The sequence below is a fragment of the Sus scrofa genome, chromosome 11, assembly GCF_000003025.6.
Source record: "Sus scrofa isolate TJ Tabasco breed Duroc chromosome 11, Sscrofa11.1, whole genome shotgun sequence".
Taxonomy (NCBI): domain Eukaryota; kingdom Metazoa; phylum Chordata; class Mammalia; order Artiodactyla; family Suidae; genus Sus; species Sus scrofa.
The window spans coordinates 60,788,204-60,809,729 of NC_010453.5; the positions used below are offsets into that span (position 1 = coordinate 60,788,204).

The window sequence follows — 21,526 nt, forward strand, 5'->3', positions numbered from 1 at the left end:
ACCAGTTAGAGATTCTTCTATCTAAGAGTATTGATATTTCAAAAGCAAAACACAGTGGCTATTGCAGAAAAGGTATTCAATAAATGTTTATTGAATAACCTTTGAAAAATGAGGCATGATCTCTATCAAATTGCAAAAATTCCTCCTTAGCTTTTATAAAAATTACAGGTGAATTGAATAAAAGATCAGTTACAGTACAGTGTGCAGAGGTCTTGCTCTAGAATGTTTACATTTAAGGCGCTTTGGTGGTGTACTCTGGTTGGAAGAAGGAAGCTTGTATTGTAAGTTTATTCATGGTGGTAGGAGTAGGGAATAAGAGGTAGAATTTTTTTTTGTAATCGGGGACATTTTACATGGATTAAACACATTTGTTTTCTCATTAGACCACACTCCGTTTCATATATACCTTCCCACTTAATTGTTCTGCTGAAATACATTACAGAAAGACAAAGAGAACTTGCTACCATGTATCTGTAACCCTTATTATGTCTAGCATACTGTTTTTTTAAATATAGTGTGTGCTCAATCAGTATTTCTTAGTTGATTCGATTTTGCTGAACCATCAATAATTCTCAGTTGTGTTTGTGATTTTACCCTCGTAAGACAAATTGTTTTAGAGATTCCAGGTGAATGAACTGCACCAGGTAATCTCTGAGATTCTTTTAATGCTAATACTACTCTGTGATAATTAAATCAGTCAAGGAGAGATCTTGGTAAGAAAACATGTTTTGGAAACCTTCAGGATTATTATCCTTATATTAACAGAAAAGGAATTCTAGTAGAATAAAATTCTATAGATAAAATTATGTAAATTTACTAGCTAAAAAAAACCCTGAAAAATTCATAAACAGCCTTTGGTGTTACTGAATGTAACCCAATAGGTTCTTTGGTATGATGTGGAGTGGTTGAGGAGATTCTGTGGTTAACAGCACATTTTAGTTTGCAATGCCTGGATTTGTGTTTTTTTTTTTTTTTGCAACACCTGTGGCGTATAGAAGTTAATGGGCCAGGTATCGAATTCCAGAGCCACAGTTGTGACATATACCACAGCTGTGGTAAAGCCAGATCCTTTTAACCCACTGCTCTGGGGATCAAACCTGAGCCTCTGCAGCGACCCAGCTGCCACAGAAACAATGCCATATCCTTAACCCACTGCACCACAGCAGGAATTCCTGGGTTTGATTTCTGATTCCACCATTTATTTAACAGCTGTGTTGGTCTTGGGCCAGTCTCTCCTCTCTGTCTGTTTCCTATCTGCAGAACAGTGCTAATAGTGATAACTACTTTATAGGGTTGTTATAAAGATTAAATAAATGAATGAATATTCTTAAAAAGCATTTAGAATACCATCTGGCATCTAAGCACGATGCACATCTTCATGGTCATTCTCGTTCTTTTCATGGATAGAGCTGACTCCCAAGGCCTCTCTCCAGACGTGATCGCTGGGGAAGAAGATTCATGGGGAAGGTTTTTTGTTGTTGTTATTGTTGTTTGTTTGTTTTCCAAGCTAGGATACATGGATAAAGCTTTGCTTGAAGTCCTTGCATTTAAAAGCAGCTAATTTTGTTTTTCAATATCATTTATTAAGAAAGCTTCTAAAAAAAAAGCAAAACTAGTATTTAGGGAATTGATGTCAAAAATAATAGTAAGCATGATTTCGCTGAAGAACTATCTCAGCCATTGCCCTGGAATGGTTTTAGAGCAAGCAATCTATGGCTGGAAGTGCTGCCTTTGATATCAAATGGTCATTCAAAGTCCCATGACACTTAGCTAAGACTTAAAGTTATTCATCTCTTGGCAAAGGTTCAAATTTGACAATAAATTTCCTTTCAGTGGTTAAAGCATATATAGTCCCCCTTGCCTGATGCTTTTTTGTAGTTTCATTTTACTGGAGGAGGACTCGCTTCAGGTACTTGTGGATGAAGGGACATTCTTGTCATTCACAGCTTAGTGTTGAGTCAATCACATTTCAAAAATACATCTGGCCTTTTGGCTTATGGTTTCTAAAGCATTCCTTTTGTGAATTGACAACATTCCTCTGTCATGTTAAAATCACTTAAAGACTTCATTTTCGATCTTCTTTGTGAGAAATTCCCCTGAGCACTCTTACCTGAGCAGTTCTTTGAGAAATGTTTTAAAGAAATGCCAGCAATGGTAAAAGCTCACAAGGGCCCTTATAGATACAAAGTACTGAAGTAAAATACGATGCCTAAGGGTGATAAGAGAATAAACTAGACTTTAATAAGAACCTTATAAGGTTTAATGTAATTCTTATGACTTCTAAATTCTTTCGGAAAATTGTAATCTCACAGAATGTTCCAAAACAGTAACATAAAACAATTTTTAAAAAGTAACTTCTGTACACGCTTTAAAAAAACCTAAGAGACTGCTACCGAGTCTCTCAATTGAGATCTTTAACTCTAAATAGTTTGATTTTTGCATTGTGCCCCCAGATCCTACTTCATGAAATTCGAATACGAATTTCTCCGCACTGAGCACCTTGATTTCTAGGGAAGTATGTCATCTTAGTTCCAGTTGGTGTTTCTCACTTCTTGTCTTCTCTGAGTCTCTTCATACGCTCGCTCTTTTCGCCAGAATGCTCTTTCCCGCAATGGATTGGGAGAACGAGGTCGGCTTTCGTTTTATTTGTCTCCTTGCTGCGGGCAGCGCCCTTCTAATGTCTCTCCTACGTGGAACTGAGTTGACAGCAGCTCGGCGGGTGCGGACCCAGGCAGCGGGGCGGGGCGTAGGGGCGGGGCCTGGACGCGGGGCGGGGCTGGGGCGGGGCCTACCGGGGAGCGAGACCAGCGGGCGCATCCCAGGTTGGCGGCTTCTAGCCTAGCCCGCGGCGACGGAGGCAGTGGCAGGAGCCGGATGCTCTAGGGCTTCTTGCGGCTCCAGCCTTCTTCCTCGCTCGTGCAGCGCCATCTCGCCCCCATTGGAGAGGGAGACCCCGCGGCGTTCTGCCCAAGAACTGACGTCTCAGCCTCGGGGCACCTCTGGAGAAAGCCAAGTGCTCACAGGTGAAGCCTGTGTCCCAGAGTGGGCGGTCCGCTTGCCGCCGGATCGCACCTCTTGAGAACCTCGACCGCCGAGCCCTTTCCAGTGCCTGCAGGGCAGGGCGCGCGGGGAGAGTGGGGTCCACGGCAGGGTAGGGAGTGACCAGGACACCGGTGATGGACGCACAGACCTGGCGCGTGGGCTGTCTCTGTCTCCTCCTTCTGGCTCTCGTTGGGTCTACCCGAAGCCACGGGGTGCAAAGCTGCGAAGAAGTTCGGAAACTTTTCCAGTGGCGCCTGGTGGGACCTGTCAAGGGGCTGCCGGATTCGCCGCGGGCAGGTAAGGCGCGGAAGGTGGGCGCGGGGCTATGAGCCTGGGCGCGGACTCGGGCGTCCGGGGCGCCAGCCCTGCGCTCTCCAGTTTCTCAGGATGGCCCTTCGTGGGAAGATGACCTTTCAGCCCCTCCGGCCGCTCAAGGTGAATCCAGGGAGGCTTTTGGGGAAGCACGGTGTGAACACCCACCCCATGAGCGCAGCGCAGCTCAGGGGACTCCCTGACTCGCCTGGGGCTGAGCTGTCTCTGGGCATTTGCCTCCCGCCTGGCTCTCTTGGTCTCGGTTTGTGCATTGGAAGAGGCCAGTAAAGCTGACAGCTGGGGACAGCGCGGCCTGACGCGTTTCTGTTCCGAGTGGGAACTTCCCCAGTGCCCCGCCGGGGGGCCTCGGTTTGCTGCTTTCTCGTGCGGTGGACGGAGTTGGGTTGGTCGCTCCAAGTTTGATACTAAACCTGCGTCATCCTCCTTTGCTGGAGAATGGGGCACTGCAAAGGCAGTCTGTCACCTCTGTCATTAGGACTCAGACCCAGTACACCTACAGTAGCGTGACCCTTAGCGGTTTCTCCGCGCGGTGGTACCAAGCCCTTCTTGCAGGAACCCGAACTCGGAGCCAGCAGTAATTTCATCTGCTGAAAGATGTGCCTGCAACAGGCGATCAAACGGAATGCACTGGGGAGCCACTTAACATGGGTGAGATCTACCAGAGATGGAAGCGGAAAGAATACAGTGTCGAGTCTGCTTCTCATAAGCGCCGGTGCCTGCACCTTTACTCCGTGCTCCTTACCCCGACCCCGCAAATTTCCCTCTGCACGGACTTTCCAGGTTACACTCAGTCTGGAAGAATAGGTCTTAGTTGTCAAACGCAAGGACAGGTGTCTGGAGCTAAGATCTTACTGGAACAATGCACCTAATTATGAGGCCAACACACTGACAAATGCTGTCAGATTATTGGTTGAACAAAGAACTTGAGGAGGATGCTTGGTCTAAAATCCATCCTCTGAGTTTTTAGGTTAGACGACTTGCTCTTAGCACTGTGAAACTGTAGCTCTTCTGCTTGATTTTTTTTTTCTTTTTCTTGTGTGTCAGAGTCATCCTAAAAGGAAAATATGGGCATTTAGGTACATTAAATCCATTTTAGTTTACATCTCTAGTCTTTCGAACAAACACAAATATTTATTCAAATACCTATTTGGTACTAGGCACTTTTCCCTGCTGCTTGAAACAACATAGTTGGATAGTCTCAGCTTAGGACAGTTCTTCTGACTTCAAAAATACTACTACTGATTGTAAACCTGTTTTCTTATTTCATTGCATTCTTTTCATGAAAAAATAAACATCACTTATCAGTAGCTAATGCAACTAAAGTGAATGTGTGTGTTGGCAAGGGGGGCGGGGTGAGGGCATGGAGCTGTGAAATCCTCCCCTGTTATTAGATTTTGCTCCCTGCCCCACCATAATTTTGGCAGGTATGTTCAGTAAATGTTGACAGTAAGGCCTTGGTTTCACTTCCCCTCTCCTATCTCAGTATTTCTGATGCTTACTAAATGCAATACAATGACTAGAAGGTATTACATTTCTAGAACCTTGGGTATGTTTCATCTCTTTTGAAGAGGAACTTTGCAGAGTATCAGTCACTGGCATAACAGTTTACTGAATCTAAAGCTCTGTCTTACAGAGAAGGAAATGGTTCTACTTACCTGTGTTTGATACACATGACACACAAGAAGAGCCACAATGGCAGGCATCTTCTTTTCTCAGACATTCGGAAGTGTTCCCCATTGCTAGTACCTTTCTTTTTCTGTGGCTTAAGGTGGTGGAGGAATAGCAGTGGCAGCTATTGAAGGAGGCCATGCAGGGATGTGCTCTTAGGGCCTCTGTGGTGCTGGAGAGAAGTGCTGAATTCCGTTGACATTTGCATTAAGAAAAAGTCACATGAAAGTATTATTCTGAATCGGAATCACCAGTAACAGGCACTCACATCTGAATTTAATATAATTCTGAATTGAATTCTGCATTTTTCTTGTCTGTTATTGACCATTTTTTATTTGAATAATTAAGTAAAATATTAAACTTTTAACATTGATGTCTCCCTTCTTTCACTAAAAAAAAAAAAAAAAACTCACCCCCCAATTGAGTAAACCACACATCCATGGTTCATAAATGCTTTTCTTTATTTTTGTATTTATATATGATCTATAACATTTAGCTTGAATGAATATAGTAGTTGAATCTTATTTTCTAAAATTATTATTAACTTCAAGAGAGAACATAGTTAATGTCTAAGTAATCGTTCTCTACAAGAATACAAATACCAATATTCTTTTTAACAACTGTCTGTGTTTAACACATAGGTTTTCATTGACTAAAGCTAATACATTTAAATTGGACATTTGTTTTCCTTGAAAGTTATCTTTTTTAGTGCTTTCTTTCATTTCTTGTCCACAAGTGGTGAATTCTTGAGCTGTCTGTCCAAAATGTCATTTTTATAAAATAAGCAAGTAGGATAACTTTTTACAATTTCATGCTATATTTGTGACTTTTACATCTTCTGAAACTGTTACCCAATTTGAAATTATTAAAATGGTGAGAACAGCCATTCAAGCTGTTTCTCAGATTCCCCTCACCTTTGTTCTCTACCCTGCTCCAATTCTTTTAAGCCTATTGAGCTCTTAAGGATGTTTGGATGAGAAATGTAGAAAAGGAGAGAAGGTGTAAATGTGATTAGAATTACAGATTTCCTTGTGTTCTGATTTTATTTCCTCAGTAGTAGTCAAGGTGCCCTTTGCTCTTGTTTATTTTATTCAGAGAAGAACTGTTAGTGAAAGTGTCTTTTAAAGTCCTTTTATTTTTATTTTATTTATTGGGAGAAGGTATAATGCTTTCCCATTGAAATTCTCTTCACACAGTCATTGATCACACGCATTATTTCCTTTTTTTAAAGAAGATAATTCCGAAAGGAGAAGCTTATGTAAATCCAAGGCTACCTCTGATAATTTATATATCAACTAGTTTTTAAAATGTGGATGATCCTTGATGCAGAGAATAGCTTGTGAATGAGAACTTTTTCTTGGTAGCTTTGGCTGTAAATGGGATAATAAAAATAAACTTGATGTGGCAAAATTAAATTCTAATACTATAGGATATTTTAAGTAGTGCTCTATAGTTTTTTTTCTTTTTCTTTTTTTTTTTTTAAACTGCTTTGATTATAATCCAATCTTATATTGGCTTTAAGGGCAGTGTTATTGCATACTCATATCCAAGAGAAAGAATCAACCTGGTGACTTTGGAGTTTGGAATTACAGACATTTGGGTTCAAAACTGGGTAGCTCTGTGACTTTAATCAGTTATCCTCTTTGAATCTCTGTTTTCTTATCTGTAAAATGGAAATATTAGTTCTTAAAGACTCGTTGCATCAATGAAATGAAATAATATATGTATGTAAAATAACAAATCCAGGCACACAGCAAGTACTCAAAGAATGTATTGCTATTATTAGAATTTTTTATTTAATATCTTGATTTTAAGTGGACTTGGCCTTTAAAGGTGAGATTTTTGCTTTGAATCTCTATAAATCAGAATATGTTTTCATAATAACTAGTTTTTCAAGTCACTAATGATTGTTTCTAAAATTGGCAAATACATTCCTATATGAAATGATTTTTGTTAGGTTATGGTGAACATTTTGTTTTGTTTCAGGAACTAATGGAAACTCAAAGAAACCTATCTGAAGTGGTACTTATTATGTGGTAGTGTATATTCTGTTTCTTTTTGTGGACTAAGGGAAACTCTAAGAAAGAAACCAGGTTACACAGCAACCACTGCTGGCTGTAGCACCCACAGCCACTGGCACCACCACCATCCTACCCTCTATAATCAGGGAGGTGAAGGAGTGTGTATGAGGTGGCTTAGAGATTCACACAGTTAGATGGCCAAAGTCAGTCATTGGCCGTAACCTCAATCTGAGACTTGTTTCTCATGAACTAACCCCTCTTGCTGCTTAAATACCATAGTTATGATGTTCAAAAGCTATAAAAGGGACCTGCACTCTGATGTCAGGGCAGATTATTAACATGGGGATTGCCCTGTGTAGAAGTCCACCAGCCAAGAAGTATCAGAAACAAGATGATATTCAAACAAACTAGGTCTTACTTGCTCAGCAAGGAAATTTGCACAGTTTAGGAACTGTGGGTGTCTCAGTAAGAGGCTGTTGCAAGGGTTTTTTTTTGTGGGATTTGGGCTTGTGCTGAGTGATTACCAGGGTTTAAGGAAGCAGGGTGATGCAGGAACCGCGTGTCTTCATAACTTACCTGAGGTTTGGAAAATTAAGGTGGCAATAATTGTATTTAATGAAGAAGCAGGCGTCACTCTTGTTGGTCATAAGAGGAGGGTGTTTAGTCATTCTTGTGGTTGTAGAGTGTCCTTGTGACTATTCTGCTGCATCACAGGTCTCAAGTGGCTTTGTCTCATCATCATTTTCTTATTCTGAGCATGTTATCTCTGTTGAGTTGTAAACATCAAGGCCAGTTCCAGTGTTAGGGAAAGTTGTCACTTTCTCCTCTGGAAAATCCAGTGTGTGTTATTATGTTTAAGAAAATGGTGTGTTTATTGTTTTTTTTTAATCCAGGCTTTTAGTGAAGCTTAATGATAGGGAAAGCGAGTATGATTTTCTGCTTTAGGGCCATAGAGGTTGACTGTCCAGCAGGGCATGAATTGTTGTAGTCACATCCTATTCTCTCATAGTCAGTTTACTAACAAATGTAAATGTTGTTTGTGTCCCCACCCTTTCTCCTTCCCCAAATTTATGTTCCTTTTCGCCAAGTGTCCAGCATCCTGCATTTATATAATTTGCTTTAAGGAGGGGTTCAATTTGGGGAACTTAAGAATAGCATTTTATAATTATTCTATATTCCTCTAACTATGTATCCAGCTTGTTAGGACTTTCTAGAGTATGAATTTTTGGATTGTCTAATAACACTTTCTTGATTTATAACATTTCTTTTATCATTAACTGGTATAAGATCAAGAGTAACATTCCAACATCCAGATGCTACTCCTAAACAGATATGATTTATAAATCAGTGGCCTTTTGATATAACTGTTCCAGAAAGCACAAAGCCATTTTGTTAAAATGGAATCATGAGAGACTTCAGTTTGTTGAAATAGACTGTGAACGTGGTGCCCAGTCCACTTGGTTAAGTAACAAGAGCAATTAATTTTAATAGAGGGTAGCCACTTTCCATGTTAACTTTCTTTTATAAAGGCCTGGCCTTGAATTAGAAGAAAAGACAACATCAATTGTGCCCTCAATTCTTCTATTTTTCAGCTTTAGACATTTCACACTTCACAAATGATACTGCCAAAATCATCCTAAAATGATTAGTCATTCTTCTGTGAACTGCAAGTAGCACAGATTTTGATTAGCCATATTAGGTTCACATATGGCTGCCATGTAAGATGGATGTATAATGCACTTTTACAGAAAGAAAATGATATTTTGTACTTTCATGTTTTATGAAAGAATCTACATTCTTCTGAAAATTTAAAGTACCGAAAAGTGCAAAGAAAATAAAAATAATTTTCTATCCAGAAATAACCACCAACAACCCTTTGAATTATCTTTCAACAACCTCATCAATCTTTTACTCAACATATATATATATTTTGAAAGAATGTAGACTCACTTTATCTTTCTTTGTAACATGCCTTTTCCAACCATGAGTGTCTCAGTATTTCTCATGCCATTAAACATCCTTCTAAATACACATTTTTAGCAACTGTGTAGGATTCTACTGAATCACTGTACCATTAGTTGAATTCTTTATTCTTGTTGGAAATGTAAGCTTCTGATATTTGCCACCATAAAGTCACATGCCTAAGGACAGGAGAGGCAAATGTAAAACTCTTTCCCTACGCACAGCTTTGCACGTTATCTACATTCATTCAATTCTAGGGTTTTTCAGTGTCAGCACCATTGACCTGTGGGGCGGGATAATTCTTTTTTGTTGGCAGAGGAGGGGGCTGCTGTCCTGTGTATCATAGGTATTTAGAAGCTTCCCTGACCTTTACCTCCTGGATGCCAGTAGAAACACCTTCTCCTCCCCAGTTGTGACAACCAAAGATGTCTCTAAACGTTGCCAAATGACCTGAGAGAGGCAGGTGAAATCATCCTGATTGAGAACTGCTGGCATAAATGTCCAGCCCATGGGTCCTTCACAGACACGCACACACACATACTCTCTCTCTCTCTCTCTCACACACACACACACACACACACACACACACACACACACACACTGCATCTGGCTGCTTTGCATGCCTCAGGTCTCAGCTTAAATGTCAGCTCTTCAGAGAGGCCTTTCTCTAGCTCACTGAACTCTGCTCCCCTTTGTTTCTTTCATGGCACTTATCATGGTGCCATATTTCTTTTCTTTTTACTGTTGATCTTTCACCACTAGATTGTGTGCATGATGAGCCTAGAGGACATGTCTACCAAGGCTGGTTTCATGGACGTGAGACCTGTGTAGTCACACAGAGTCCCATACTCACTCTTGTTCTTTTTTTTTTTTTTTTTGTCTTTTTGCTATTTCTTGGGCCGCTCCCGCGGCATATGGAGGTTCCCAGGCTAGGGGTCCAATCGGAGCTGTAGCCACCGGCCTACACCACAGCCACAGCAACGCGGGATCCGAGCCGCATCTGCAACCTACACCACAGCTCACGGCAACGCCGGATCGTCAACCCACTGAGCAAGGCCAGGGACCCAACCCGCAACCTCATGGTTCCTAGTCGGATTCGTTAACAACTGCGCCACGACGGGAACTCCGTCACTCTTGTTCTAATGTTCTGCTGTTGCCATCTTGAAGTGTGAATAAAGGGTCCTATGTTTTCTTTTTGCATTGGGCCCTGCTAATTATGTAGCAAGTCTAGTTGTGTACTCTTATTCACTGTAGACTATCTGGTGTCTATAATAGTGCCTGACCCAGATTAAGAGGTGAAATATCTGTTGACTATTTTAGTGATGCTTCAAGGAACATCTTATTGCATCATTGGAACTCCTTTGATTCTTAAGTTAAACTCTAGAAGTCGGTGCACCAAGTATTGAATATCCAAAGTTCTATGTATACGATGATATTTTTATGATTTCATTTTATATTCATAGGTAACAAGAGGTTCAATTTATTGTGTTTATGATTTTTTTATGCTTGATATTAATAGAATGAGAAATATAGAAGGTAAAATTAAAAAAATGTATTTTTATCTGGGCTCAGTTGTGTTGTTGAATAAATTTTTGATGTGGAGTTAATATCTTCTTAAGTAACTCTGCCACAAATTTTATAAAGTGACCCAATGCTTTTAAGTTTAAAGAAATTTTTGTGTAATACTAGCTAATATTTTTGAAATGGAGTAAACGAATAACCGAACAAATGTCCTCTGGGGAAATGAAGATTATTTAACATTTATGGGATTCATTTAGAATTGTTATCATCATGGAAACAGTGTAACTGATCTGTCTTAGAACATTAATCGATTATTGGGAGAATGGAGAAAAATTGAGATGACCAAATGTAATTTACATTTGGCTGTGGATTGGTTGGTATGTATTTTAAATATATGTCTTGCAAAATTGTTTCTTTCCATGAGAAAAACTGATAGTAAAGAACTAGAAAATGATTTGATTTTTTAACCTCCCATCCTTTTTAAAATCCATGTTGGGAGAAAGTACAAACCGCTTATCTATGGACTTATTCCTGAGCCAGGAGGATTGTTTATTAGAGGACATTAACTTGGGGTCCAGTTTCTATGCAACCAAGTAGATAGGTAACAGCCTTTTGAAAGAAGCAAGAAAATAATTGTTATATCACAAAACATGGTATACAGTAGCAGGTGTAATTTGTCTCTAAAGTATTTCCAACACTTCCAAATTTATAAATTTGGGCTAGTGTTTAAAACTTATTTTAAGCAGTATCTTAGAAAAGCTTTTTTTTTTTCTTTATTAAATGTGGCTGGTTGTTTATTGAGGATATCTTAGAATTGATTTTAGGAAATTTTACCTAAGTAGAAGAATTACTCAAGTCAGCCCGAATGAGACATGCATATTTTGGGTTCAGCTATTAACTGAAATATGTTTCAAGTACGTCATATTTAAAAGATGTTAACATTTCTTGTTTCATAGTTTAAATTGTTTACTATACTTTTTAGGGTAATGGGTTTGAATTACTGGTTTCCCTCTCTGTGCTGTCACAACCAGATTTGAGTTTTTATAATTCTATATAGCAATGGAATGGAATAATTTTTGGAAACTACCTTTCTGGAGCTCATAGTCTTTTGCTTTTCCTTGTCATAAAGTTCCAAGGGACTTTAGGATAAAAAGCACTCCAAGAGCGTGACTTCATTGATCAAATGGACATAGAAATTATTTCTCGATGTCCTTGTTCATTGCACTTATACTCTTTAAATGGGAGATTGTCAATATTAAATTACCTGCTCAGATTTATTTGCTTTTGAACAACTCTCTTATTTAGTAAGGTTATACCAAGTTACTAGGTTCGTTTTCTTTTGATCATTGAAAATGTCTGTGTTTAATGAGCTGAAACTGAAGTAGGTCAATAAAATGAAGAGATTAACGGTCTGTTCTCCACCAGGCTTAGAATACATTTTACTTCAGGGGAAGAAAGTCATTTTTTAAAAAGGTTTTTTGATAAACTTAAAAGGTAAAGGAAATAATAACATTGAAAGAGTCAAAAAGCTGAGGAATCCATGAGTTCTTCAGTGTCCTCTTTGTCAGGCGAAGATATGTGGATCCGCTTTTGAATAGTTAAGACCTTTAGTTACAAAACTAAATGTTACTTTTTACTTTTCTAAGTTTAGGGTCACTGATAAGCTTGAGGTTGCTAAATATTTAATATTTAACTTATCTTTGGAAATATATGAAAAACAAGGAAAAATGGTAGGAATGACAAAGCACGGAAAAGTTGTCATGGATAAATAAATGGGAAAATGAGGCATTTTAACTTATAATTTGTCCCATATTATGGCCACATGTTTTAGTGAATACCAATGAATTTAGTTCTAAAATAGTTTGATCTTGACTCTATCACTTAGTAATAGCTGGGTGACTTTTAGCAAACAACTCAATGTCTCAGAAAATGTTTTCCTTTCTTCCCGGGGATAGTATGTTCCTTTTCCCTTTCAATGTTTTTTGAGTACCACATGGTATGGTGTAAAAGCTTTGTAAATAGTAATATAATCCATGGTAATATTAATTCATTCTATTACAAATGTACTTCTTTTTTTTTTTTTTTTTTTTTTTTTTTTTTTGGTCTTTTAGGGCCACACCCGAGGTGGCATGTGGAGGTCCCAGGCTAGGGTCCAATTGGAGCTGTAGCCTCCGTCTGTGCCAGAGCCACAGCAATGTGGGATCCAAGCCATGTCTGTGACCTACACCACAGCTCACAGCAATGCCGGATCCTTAACCCAGGATCCTTAACCCACTGAGCAAGGTCAGGGATCGAACCTGCGTCCTCATGGATTCTAGTCAGGTTGGTTAACCGCTGAGCCACGACGGGAACTCCTACAAATGTACTTCTTAGATACATTTAAAAAAATTCTTGGAGTTTCCATTGTGGCTCAGTGGGTTAAGGATCTGATGTTGCCACAATCTAGCTGTGGCTTAGGTTGTAGATAGGCTCAGATCTGGTGTTGGTGTGGCTGTGGTGTAGGCCGCAGCTGCAGCTCCCATTTGACCCCTGTCCTGGGAACTTACATATACTGCAAGTGTGGCTATAAAGAAAAAAAAAAAGAATTTGGTATATGAGATCAGGAAGCAGGCAAAGTAGAAGCCCTTTTCCTTCATGCTGGTAAAATACCAAACTTTCATACAGCCTTCTTCCATCAGTTACTCTCAAAGCAGTGATTCTATACTCGTAGAAACATAATCCATCTTTTCATTACTTTGGTTAATAAAGTAATTAAAGTAATTTTTTATTTATAGTTTAATTCTATGGTAAAATCAGATTTGTTTGTTCATACTATGTAGTTTGAAAACTAAAGACTGGTCTTTTGTAAAATGATGTTATTTTTTTTTTTTATGGCCACACCCTTTGCACACAGAGGTTCCCAGGCCAGGGGTCTAATCAGAGCTCCAGCTGCCAGCCCACGCCAGAGCCACAGGAATGCAGGATCTGAGCAGCCTCTGTGACCTACACCACAGCTCACAGCAACACCGGATGCTTAACCAATTGAGTGAGGCCAGGGATCGAACTGGAAACCTCATGGTTCCTAGTCAGATTCATTTCTGCTGCGCCACGATGGGAACTCCCTGTAAAATGATGTCATTTCAATTATTCTATTAAGAGAAGAGGGAGGTACTTTGCTGGAAATACGCTGATTAAACACCATCAGGGGAGGTTCTGCAACAGGTGATTGACTTCCTCAGGGAGTGGGAGTTCATTCTCTGCTGTGTTTTATCTCGTTGTTGTATGTGGTAGGGCTATGAGGTCCTGGGTGTCTCCTGTATCGGGGATAAGAACTTCTTTTCCACGCAAGAGGCACAAAGGTGGAGTGTGCTGAAAAGTCTATGCTCGCCCCTGTAGGTGGACTCTCCACCCTGCTCTGTTCCTGGATGACATCAAAGGCATTCTTGCCTCTGGCAGCCTGTGGGAATCAGTGGCTGGAGAAGAAGCCTGGGCAAGTGGAGTGTGATGCTTCCCAGGTCTCACCTGGGAGGTCCCTGCTGGCTGCCTAAGTCCCTTTACCTAAGTTCACAGTGCCTGTTGGGTGACCTCCAGCTCTCTCTGGATTCTGGTAGCTACTTTCCCCTCTTGTCCCCTCAGGGGTAGAAACATCCCCTTCTCAGTATCAGCTAAAGAGTGTTGCGATATCCCGTATAGTTTGTCTATACCCTACCCTTTATAAAAAATGTATTAAGTAATTCTTTTTGAGATACCAATCCATTTCCTTTCAGCATCTTTCCTGTATGTCAAACTCTACAGACTTTAGATTTGTAAACCTGCAGCTTTCAGAGATCATTTGATTTGTAATTAAAATACGTAGAAACATAAATCTGTTCGAGGGTTGATGTATAAATGCTTTTAGAAGTTCTGATGAATGATCATCTCTTTATTCATATTCCCTTGCCTTGTGATTGATCATGCTTCTGTTGTTTCTTTCTTTCCTTTTTCCTCTCACACTTTTTATGAAGCACACGGGTCCTGGCTAGCTCTTTAGGTTTCAGTTGGAAATATGACTAAATAGACAACATGCCAGAATAATACAGTAGTTTTAATTTCCACCCACGCTACTAGGTCAACCAGTCACCAGATCCCACAGAATCTGTTTCACAAGTGTCCCTGTAGTTTCTCTATCCGTGACCATTGCCACCACCAACCATGCTTTAACCTCATGCCTTCTTGTGGCTTGATTACTCAATCAGCCTACATCTATTCTTGGCCCTTGCCAATTCATTTCCTGATTGATCCCCAATGAAACTAAACCTGATCTTTATTTCTTGTGTTAAGTCCTTCAATGATTTTCCGTTGCCTTTCTCTTCAAAAAGGAACAACAAAAAAGAACTTATGTTCCAATACATAACTTCTGTATAATCAAAAAGTTTAAAAAATCACAGTGAAATCAATGAAGGAAAAACTCTATGGTATTTCATCTCTAATGGACATTTACCAAAAGGTTAGCATCTTTAATAAGAAATGAGCTCTTATAAATTGGTAGCAAAGACAATAATATTCCAAGGGAAGTGAAAAAAGAACATAAAGATGAAATGATTAAATGACTAATCAGGATATATGAAGATGACTGAGCTTAACATTAACTGGGGAAAAACAATTTCTTAGGAATACCATATTGTCAAAGATTAAAAGTACTGATATCCCTTGCTCCTGTGATTGTGGCAAGTAGAGTATTCTCGTCCACAAATACTGAGAGAGAAGACTGATGAAAACTCTCTATATTCATTAGGGATTTTGCATCTATCATTCAAAATTTTAATTTTACATACCCTTGGCTTACCAATTCCAATTTATAGGAGAGAATTTGTTACTATTCTAACAAAGTAATTGGACAAATTTAAACTTATACACACACATATAAGTAGGTTTATTGCACAGAACATCTGCAGCTAATGTAGGTCTCTCCTAATGTCCATTAAATAATGAATTATGGATAATCATGTGGACATTAAAGCAAGAGAGATAAAGCTATAACGAAAGAAGAGCAAGTGATTTGTGGTCCTATTGAAACAGAAAAATGAATTATTGCCTGACTTAAGTAAAAAAGAAGGCAACTATTGCATATCAGTTTATGTACAAACATACCCTAAAACAACATGTACAAAATGCCATTAATAGTAAATAATATTGGAAAGTAGAGTTAAGAGAAAAAGAAGTTAAGAAGTAAAAATATACTTTACAGAATTTCTGTGTCCTTTGAATTTTTTAAAAAAAGATGATTTTTTCCCAATGATTCAGATTTTTAATTTTCCCCACTATAAGTGAAATTTTTGAATGTAAGTGATTCACACTTAAGGGAACATTGAGATGAAGCTATTGCAATTCCTCCATCTGAGCATCTCTGTGTGATGATAACTCTAAGGCTCCTGGGCTTGAGTCCAGTAGCAGCAATGAAAACAGGTAATCCCATCACTTCTGTCCTAATGTCCTAACATCTTTGATGTAGCTTCTCAGCCCCTTCATGATCTGGCTCCTTCTTCAGATTCACATGCTCTTTTTCTCCCCATTTGGAAGGTGGGTTTTTGATCCTGTGCTACTGCAAGTAAAGTTGTTCCTCTCAGGTTATTTCTGGACGTACTGAGGTGCTCTAAATGAACTTCAGAGCCAGGACTTATCTCTAAAGTGATCTCTGAAACAGCGTACCTTGTTTTGGAGAGTTAGGAACTCCAGAGAATAAAGGGCAACAATGTTGTTTATTTCTCGGAGGTCCTGGGAAAACCCCCACCATCTGCCCTTAGATTTTTTCTCACTGTAAAATGGGAGTGTTACAGGGGATAATGAAATCTGTCCCTTTTTTTTTTTTTTTTTGGCTGTACCCATGGCATGTGAAAGTTCCCAGGCCACGGATCAGGCTTGTGCCACAGCAGCAACCCGAGCCACTACAGTGACCATGCTGGGTCCTTAACCTGCTGCACCACAAGGGAGCTCCCAGGGCTAACTTAATCTGGAGTGGATACAGTGTCCTATTCCATTTTGGTCCTTTTCTCTAGAATGGAAAAGTCTTGGTTCAGCCCATTCATAAATATAGAGTTAAAGTTGCCCTGGTAATATCAATATCTGAAGGAAAACTAGAGTTATTTTTTTCTTCTTTAAAGAGGCTGACGTCAATTATAATATTAATGAACAAGTTCATCAGATTCTGTATGCAAGTCTGCCTTTTGTTCCAATCAAACAAGCTTTGGAAAAGCCCTAGGAATTGCTTCCTGAGGTTGCCTAGTGATGGTCTGAGCCTGATCATACAGAGAGTGATGGGGATATAATTCTAGAGACCTTTCAGGACTTACCTAATTGGTGTTTTTTATCCATTACTGGCCATGACCTTCCCCAGCAAGTGCATGGACTAGCTGGGATTAGTCAGAGAAACGAGACTGATAACCTTGAATGGCTCTATTCAATTTCTTAGCCAATCTGTGAAGATCTTTGGCTTCTTGGGGAAAATCTGCAGCTCTGGCTTGTAAATCAGCTTTCATCCAGAGTTCCTCTTCTTGGAGAGACAAGAAAGGGCCTCAGGGTGAGAGAGCTCCCTTTTCTGGCCTCCTGCTTAGTTGAGGTTTCTATGTATTAATTTTTTCACATACGACATGGTCGCTTGTTAACTCGCGAGTGGGAAAATCTCCCAGACCCTTCACCACTCTCTGCTAACTTCCCCCAGCTCGCATCATACTCAGACCTGGTATTCCATTTCAGCCCTACCTTGAGGCTTTTGGTTTCCCCAATGAACCTCACCTCTTCTTACATCTTGCCTTTTGTCACCTCTTTGTGGAATATTATTCTCTCCACCCCTCCTGCTTTTCTGCCTCCAATCTCGTCTGATGAATCAGAGTTCAGTTTTGTTTTGCTGCTTATTAGCTTTGTGAACCTAGACACATTTAACCATAATAAATTCACCTTCTCATTTATTCAACAGCAATTTTTTCTGCCTTATATTTTTTGGGATAAGAATACTATAAAGCATGTAGTTAAAAATGAACTCAAGCTAAAGCTAAAATCTCCTTTGACACCCCCCTCTCTTGTCTCTTCAAGAAGAGGAAATCATTTTTTTCCTCTGTACCTCCAGAGAACTTAGTACATACTTCTTTCATAACACTTTGTCACATTAATTAAATTTTTTTTTATAAATGTGTCTCCCCCTAGATTGAGCCCTGGAGGGGCAAAACTGCATTCTATCCTTCTCAGGATCTTTAATAACTATTACAGTGTCTTGTACAGAACAGGTGTTTAATCAATATTTCATGAATTCATTTGATTTATTAATCAAAATAAAGACCAGGAAATTACTCTGCAATTTAGCACAGGTGGAAGGAAGACTCTGATGCTCCCGAATACACCCCTGAGGAGGGGAGCTAAGAGCCCATTTACACGGCAGGGCTGCCCACTCCTTCCCTCAGCTTAGACTCTTACACATTTATCCACATTTAAGATGCCTTTTTTTTTTTTTTAAAGAACTGTGGTTACATTGACTCAAGAAGAATAACCACTCAAACCCAAACTAAGTTCTGCTGCATATTCTCTCTATGAGCTGCGTAATTAGTGTTCTTAACAGGAAGGTCCCACTAGCTTGGGAATAATGTTGTATCATGAACATGTTGTTTGAAGAGTCACAAGACATATCAGAATGTAAAAGCTCTTAGCAGTAGTACGCTTGAGAGAATCTGTTTACTTGATTATTTAAAAGCATTTATTTGCACAGGGAAAGAGCGTTTTTTTCCCTTACTCATTTTTAAAAAAATTATTCTCCTGGGACTTTTTTCCTTTTTCTTTTTTCTTTTTAGGGCTGCACCAATGGCATATGGAAGTTCCCAGGCAAGGGGTTGAATCGGAGCTGCAGCTGCCAGCCTACACCATGCCACAGCCACAGCAATGCCAGATCTGAGCTGTGGCTGCAACCTATACCACAGCTCATGGCAACACCGGATCCTTAACCCACTGAGTGAAGCCAGGGACAGAAGCTGCATCATCATGGATACTAGTTGGGTTCATAACCCACTGAGCCACAACGGGAACTCCCCCTTTTTTTTTTTTTTTTTTTTTTTACTTAATACCAACTAAGCAAGCTCTTCTTGAAGAAGCGAATGGAGCAGATGGAGAGATTTAAAAGGCAGACTTGTTGGGGGATTTGATGGGGAAGGGTGAGTCTAGTATGGGTTCTAGTTTTTAAGTAGCTTTTAGAGAGAAGACAGTCTGCAGGGAAGAAGGTACAACACTGGGTGTGTCTTTATGGAGGTCACTCTGGTGTGTCCGGGTGATAGTGTCCCAAGGGTCGTTGGAAGTATGGCTCCGCACATCACTTGAGAGAGGGATGTTGATGAAGATATGGAGATCACCAGGTGTGTGCGTGAATTCCTGGGAAGAGGAGATCATTCAGAGACAGAACTGAGAGGCCGTACTTGGATCAACACAAATAATTGAGGACCAGGAGAAAGCAGACATTCCAGGGGTGTCTAGGAATCCAAGAAAGGGAAGGGTTTTGAGAACTGGGGAGCAGATATTGTCAGATTCCCTGAAGAGGTCAAGAGTGGTTAGGGATGGTTGCATGTCTCTTGGATTTGATGGCTTGTAGTTCAGCACTTACTCGGGTGTGCGTGTTGACCGAGGAGTCTTAAGAATTGAGAGTGCAGGTCTGACTCGAGAATGAAGTGGAAATAGTCCATTCAGACCATCCTTTTGAGACTCTTCATTCTGCAGAGGAGAAGAGAAAAGGCGAGGGTATAAGTGGTCATTCTTGCGTGTATGTGTGTTTTGCAAAATACACTCTTCGTGAACATTCCTGCCAGTCAAGAGAGTCATGGAATGAGTGCAGAAGAGGTGACTGAGAGAGGCAGCCATCAGCTAAGGCCTCTCTGGCTGTGTTAAGGATTTTGGACTTTATCCCAAGAGCAGTAGAAAGCCATAGGAAGTCTTTTAGCATAAGTGCCATGATCAGATTTGCATTTTTAAAAGACTTTTCTTGTCGGTGGGATATCCATTTAAAACTTCTTTTCTAGGTTGAAGATTAGAGTGGTGGTAGTAAATGGATGCATAGAAGTAAATTCCAAAATTATATAAGAGGTAGAATCAATATGATTTTGGTTACTTTCTGCTACTTATCTTGCAACGGGAATCTATTAAGGTACGTCCCATGTGCTTTAAAAATTGCACATCCAGCTGAAATCAGTCCCAAAAGACAAGAGAAACATACTGACCTTGAAATCATGGCTGTTTGAGCAACCTTCATTACATTGCATATTGCATGTGGCTATTCAAATGATAGATGCTTCTCCCTGCATAGTTAATATATTCTTAGGCTGTAGCCCCCTTCTAACTATCTGTTTGTGAGTGAGTTATAAAACTTCCAGAGGAGCTAATAATTTGAGCCAGAAGAAGTCAAGCCATTCAGTGTCTTAATGGTTTTCAGTTGGCCGTAGATTTCTACTTTACGTATGTGTTTGTATCCTAGCACTTCCAATGTTAATAATCAATGCACAGAGTTTATATAATCTGAACATAGTACTGAGAAAAGCAGTATGAAATCTAAGTATAGAGATGATATGAAAAATAGGGAAAAATAATGTGAAATCAGGTATAAGATTAAGACATAAAATAATGCACTTTTTTTTTTTGTCTTTTTAGGGCTGCAACTGCGGCATATGGAGGTTCCCAGGCTAGGGGTCTAACTGAAGCTACAGCTGCACCACAGCCAAGCAACAAGGGATCTGAGCCGTGTCTATGACCTACACCACAGCTCATGGCAACGCTGGATCCTTAACCCACTGAGCGAGGCCAGGGATCAAACCTGCAACCTCATGGTTCCTATTCAGATTTGTTTCTGCTGCACCACTACCGGAACTCTGAAATAATGTGTGTTTTAAGCAGAATAAGGTATCAGCAGTTGCCAGCTGGGCTGAAAATTTTGGCTGTGAGTTTCCTATTAGCCACTCCAAAGAATAATACATTTAGTAACATGGTTTAGAGCAGTTATTGGAGAGGAAGAGCAAATAATGAGCAAGAAGTTTTCCACGGGTCCTTTTAGAACAGATCATGTTGGAGTTCCCATTGTGGATCAGTGGTGACACACCTGATTAATATCCGTGAGAATGCGGGTTTGATTCCTGGCCTCGCTCAGTGGGTTAAGGATCTGGTGTTGCCGTGAGCTGTGGTATAGGTCGCAGCCGTGGCTTGAATCTGACATGGCTGTGGCATAGGCCAGCAGCTGCAGCTCTGAATCATCCCCTAGCCTGGGAACTTCCATAGAGATCATGTGATGATATAATCAATTTAAACCAGTAGACGAGATGTCTGTAATGGCTAGAGGAGACACATATGGAATATTTGAATGGTGGTCTTCCTGGCCAGGAAGAGACAGTGCCGAGAAGAATCCTTGTAGTGAGAAATATAATGATGCCTTACAATAGGGCGTTAGATTGAAATTAAGTATGCTCTTACAAGAAATCATTAGGTCAGAATTTTAAAGATGCTAATAGAGCCTCTTGATTATCATTACCTGTGGAGTGGAGCGCTTTTAGCAGAATATACCAAGCCTGTCTCAGCTGCTTAACTGAACAATCCTGGTATTGATGACTTGTGGCCTGGATCATAGGAAAATGATACAGTCAGTTATGTAAGTATCAGAGTGTAAAATGAAGATAGTTTGTGACTGAACAGGTTTTCTTTTCTGTCAACTGCTTAGTAATCGTATATGTTAAATCTGAGCCTGGATTTATCTTACTCTGACAAGGAAGGATCTGGGGAGCTGCAGTGATGGCTTCAGACGCCTCCAGGCTTCACCTGTGTCTCCCAATTCCTTGTATCCTTAACACTGTTAGTGACATTTGTGATTCTGTGAGTCAGCTAGTTCTGCAAATCAGAGCTGACAATCCAGGCTTTTTTGTTATCTCACTTTCTAGTGAATGGTCAGATTTTTTAGGTTTCCTTTTTTTTTTTTTTATTGTCAGCATTCTGTATACATATTAAAATTT

At 39.9% G+C, this 21,526-nt stretch overlaps 1 protein-coding gene across 3 annotated transcripts in view; it reads left to right on the plus strand.

Moving 5' to 3' along the window:
- Nucleotides 2,797–21,526, plus strand: part of GPC5 (glypican 5) — a 1,358,912-nt gene continuing 1,340,182 nt past the window's right edge. For all 3 annotated transcript variants that reach the window (XM_021065368.1, XM_021065370.1, XM_021065369.1), the window contains exon 1: nt 2,797–3,339. In XM_021065368.1, the coding sequence (XP_020921027.1) occupies nt 3,177–3,339 (163 nt within the window). In that variant the 5' untranslated portion in view covers nt 2,797–3,176. The remainder of the gene's footprint in view (nt 3,340–21,526) is intronic.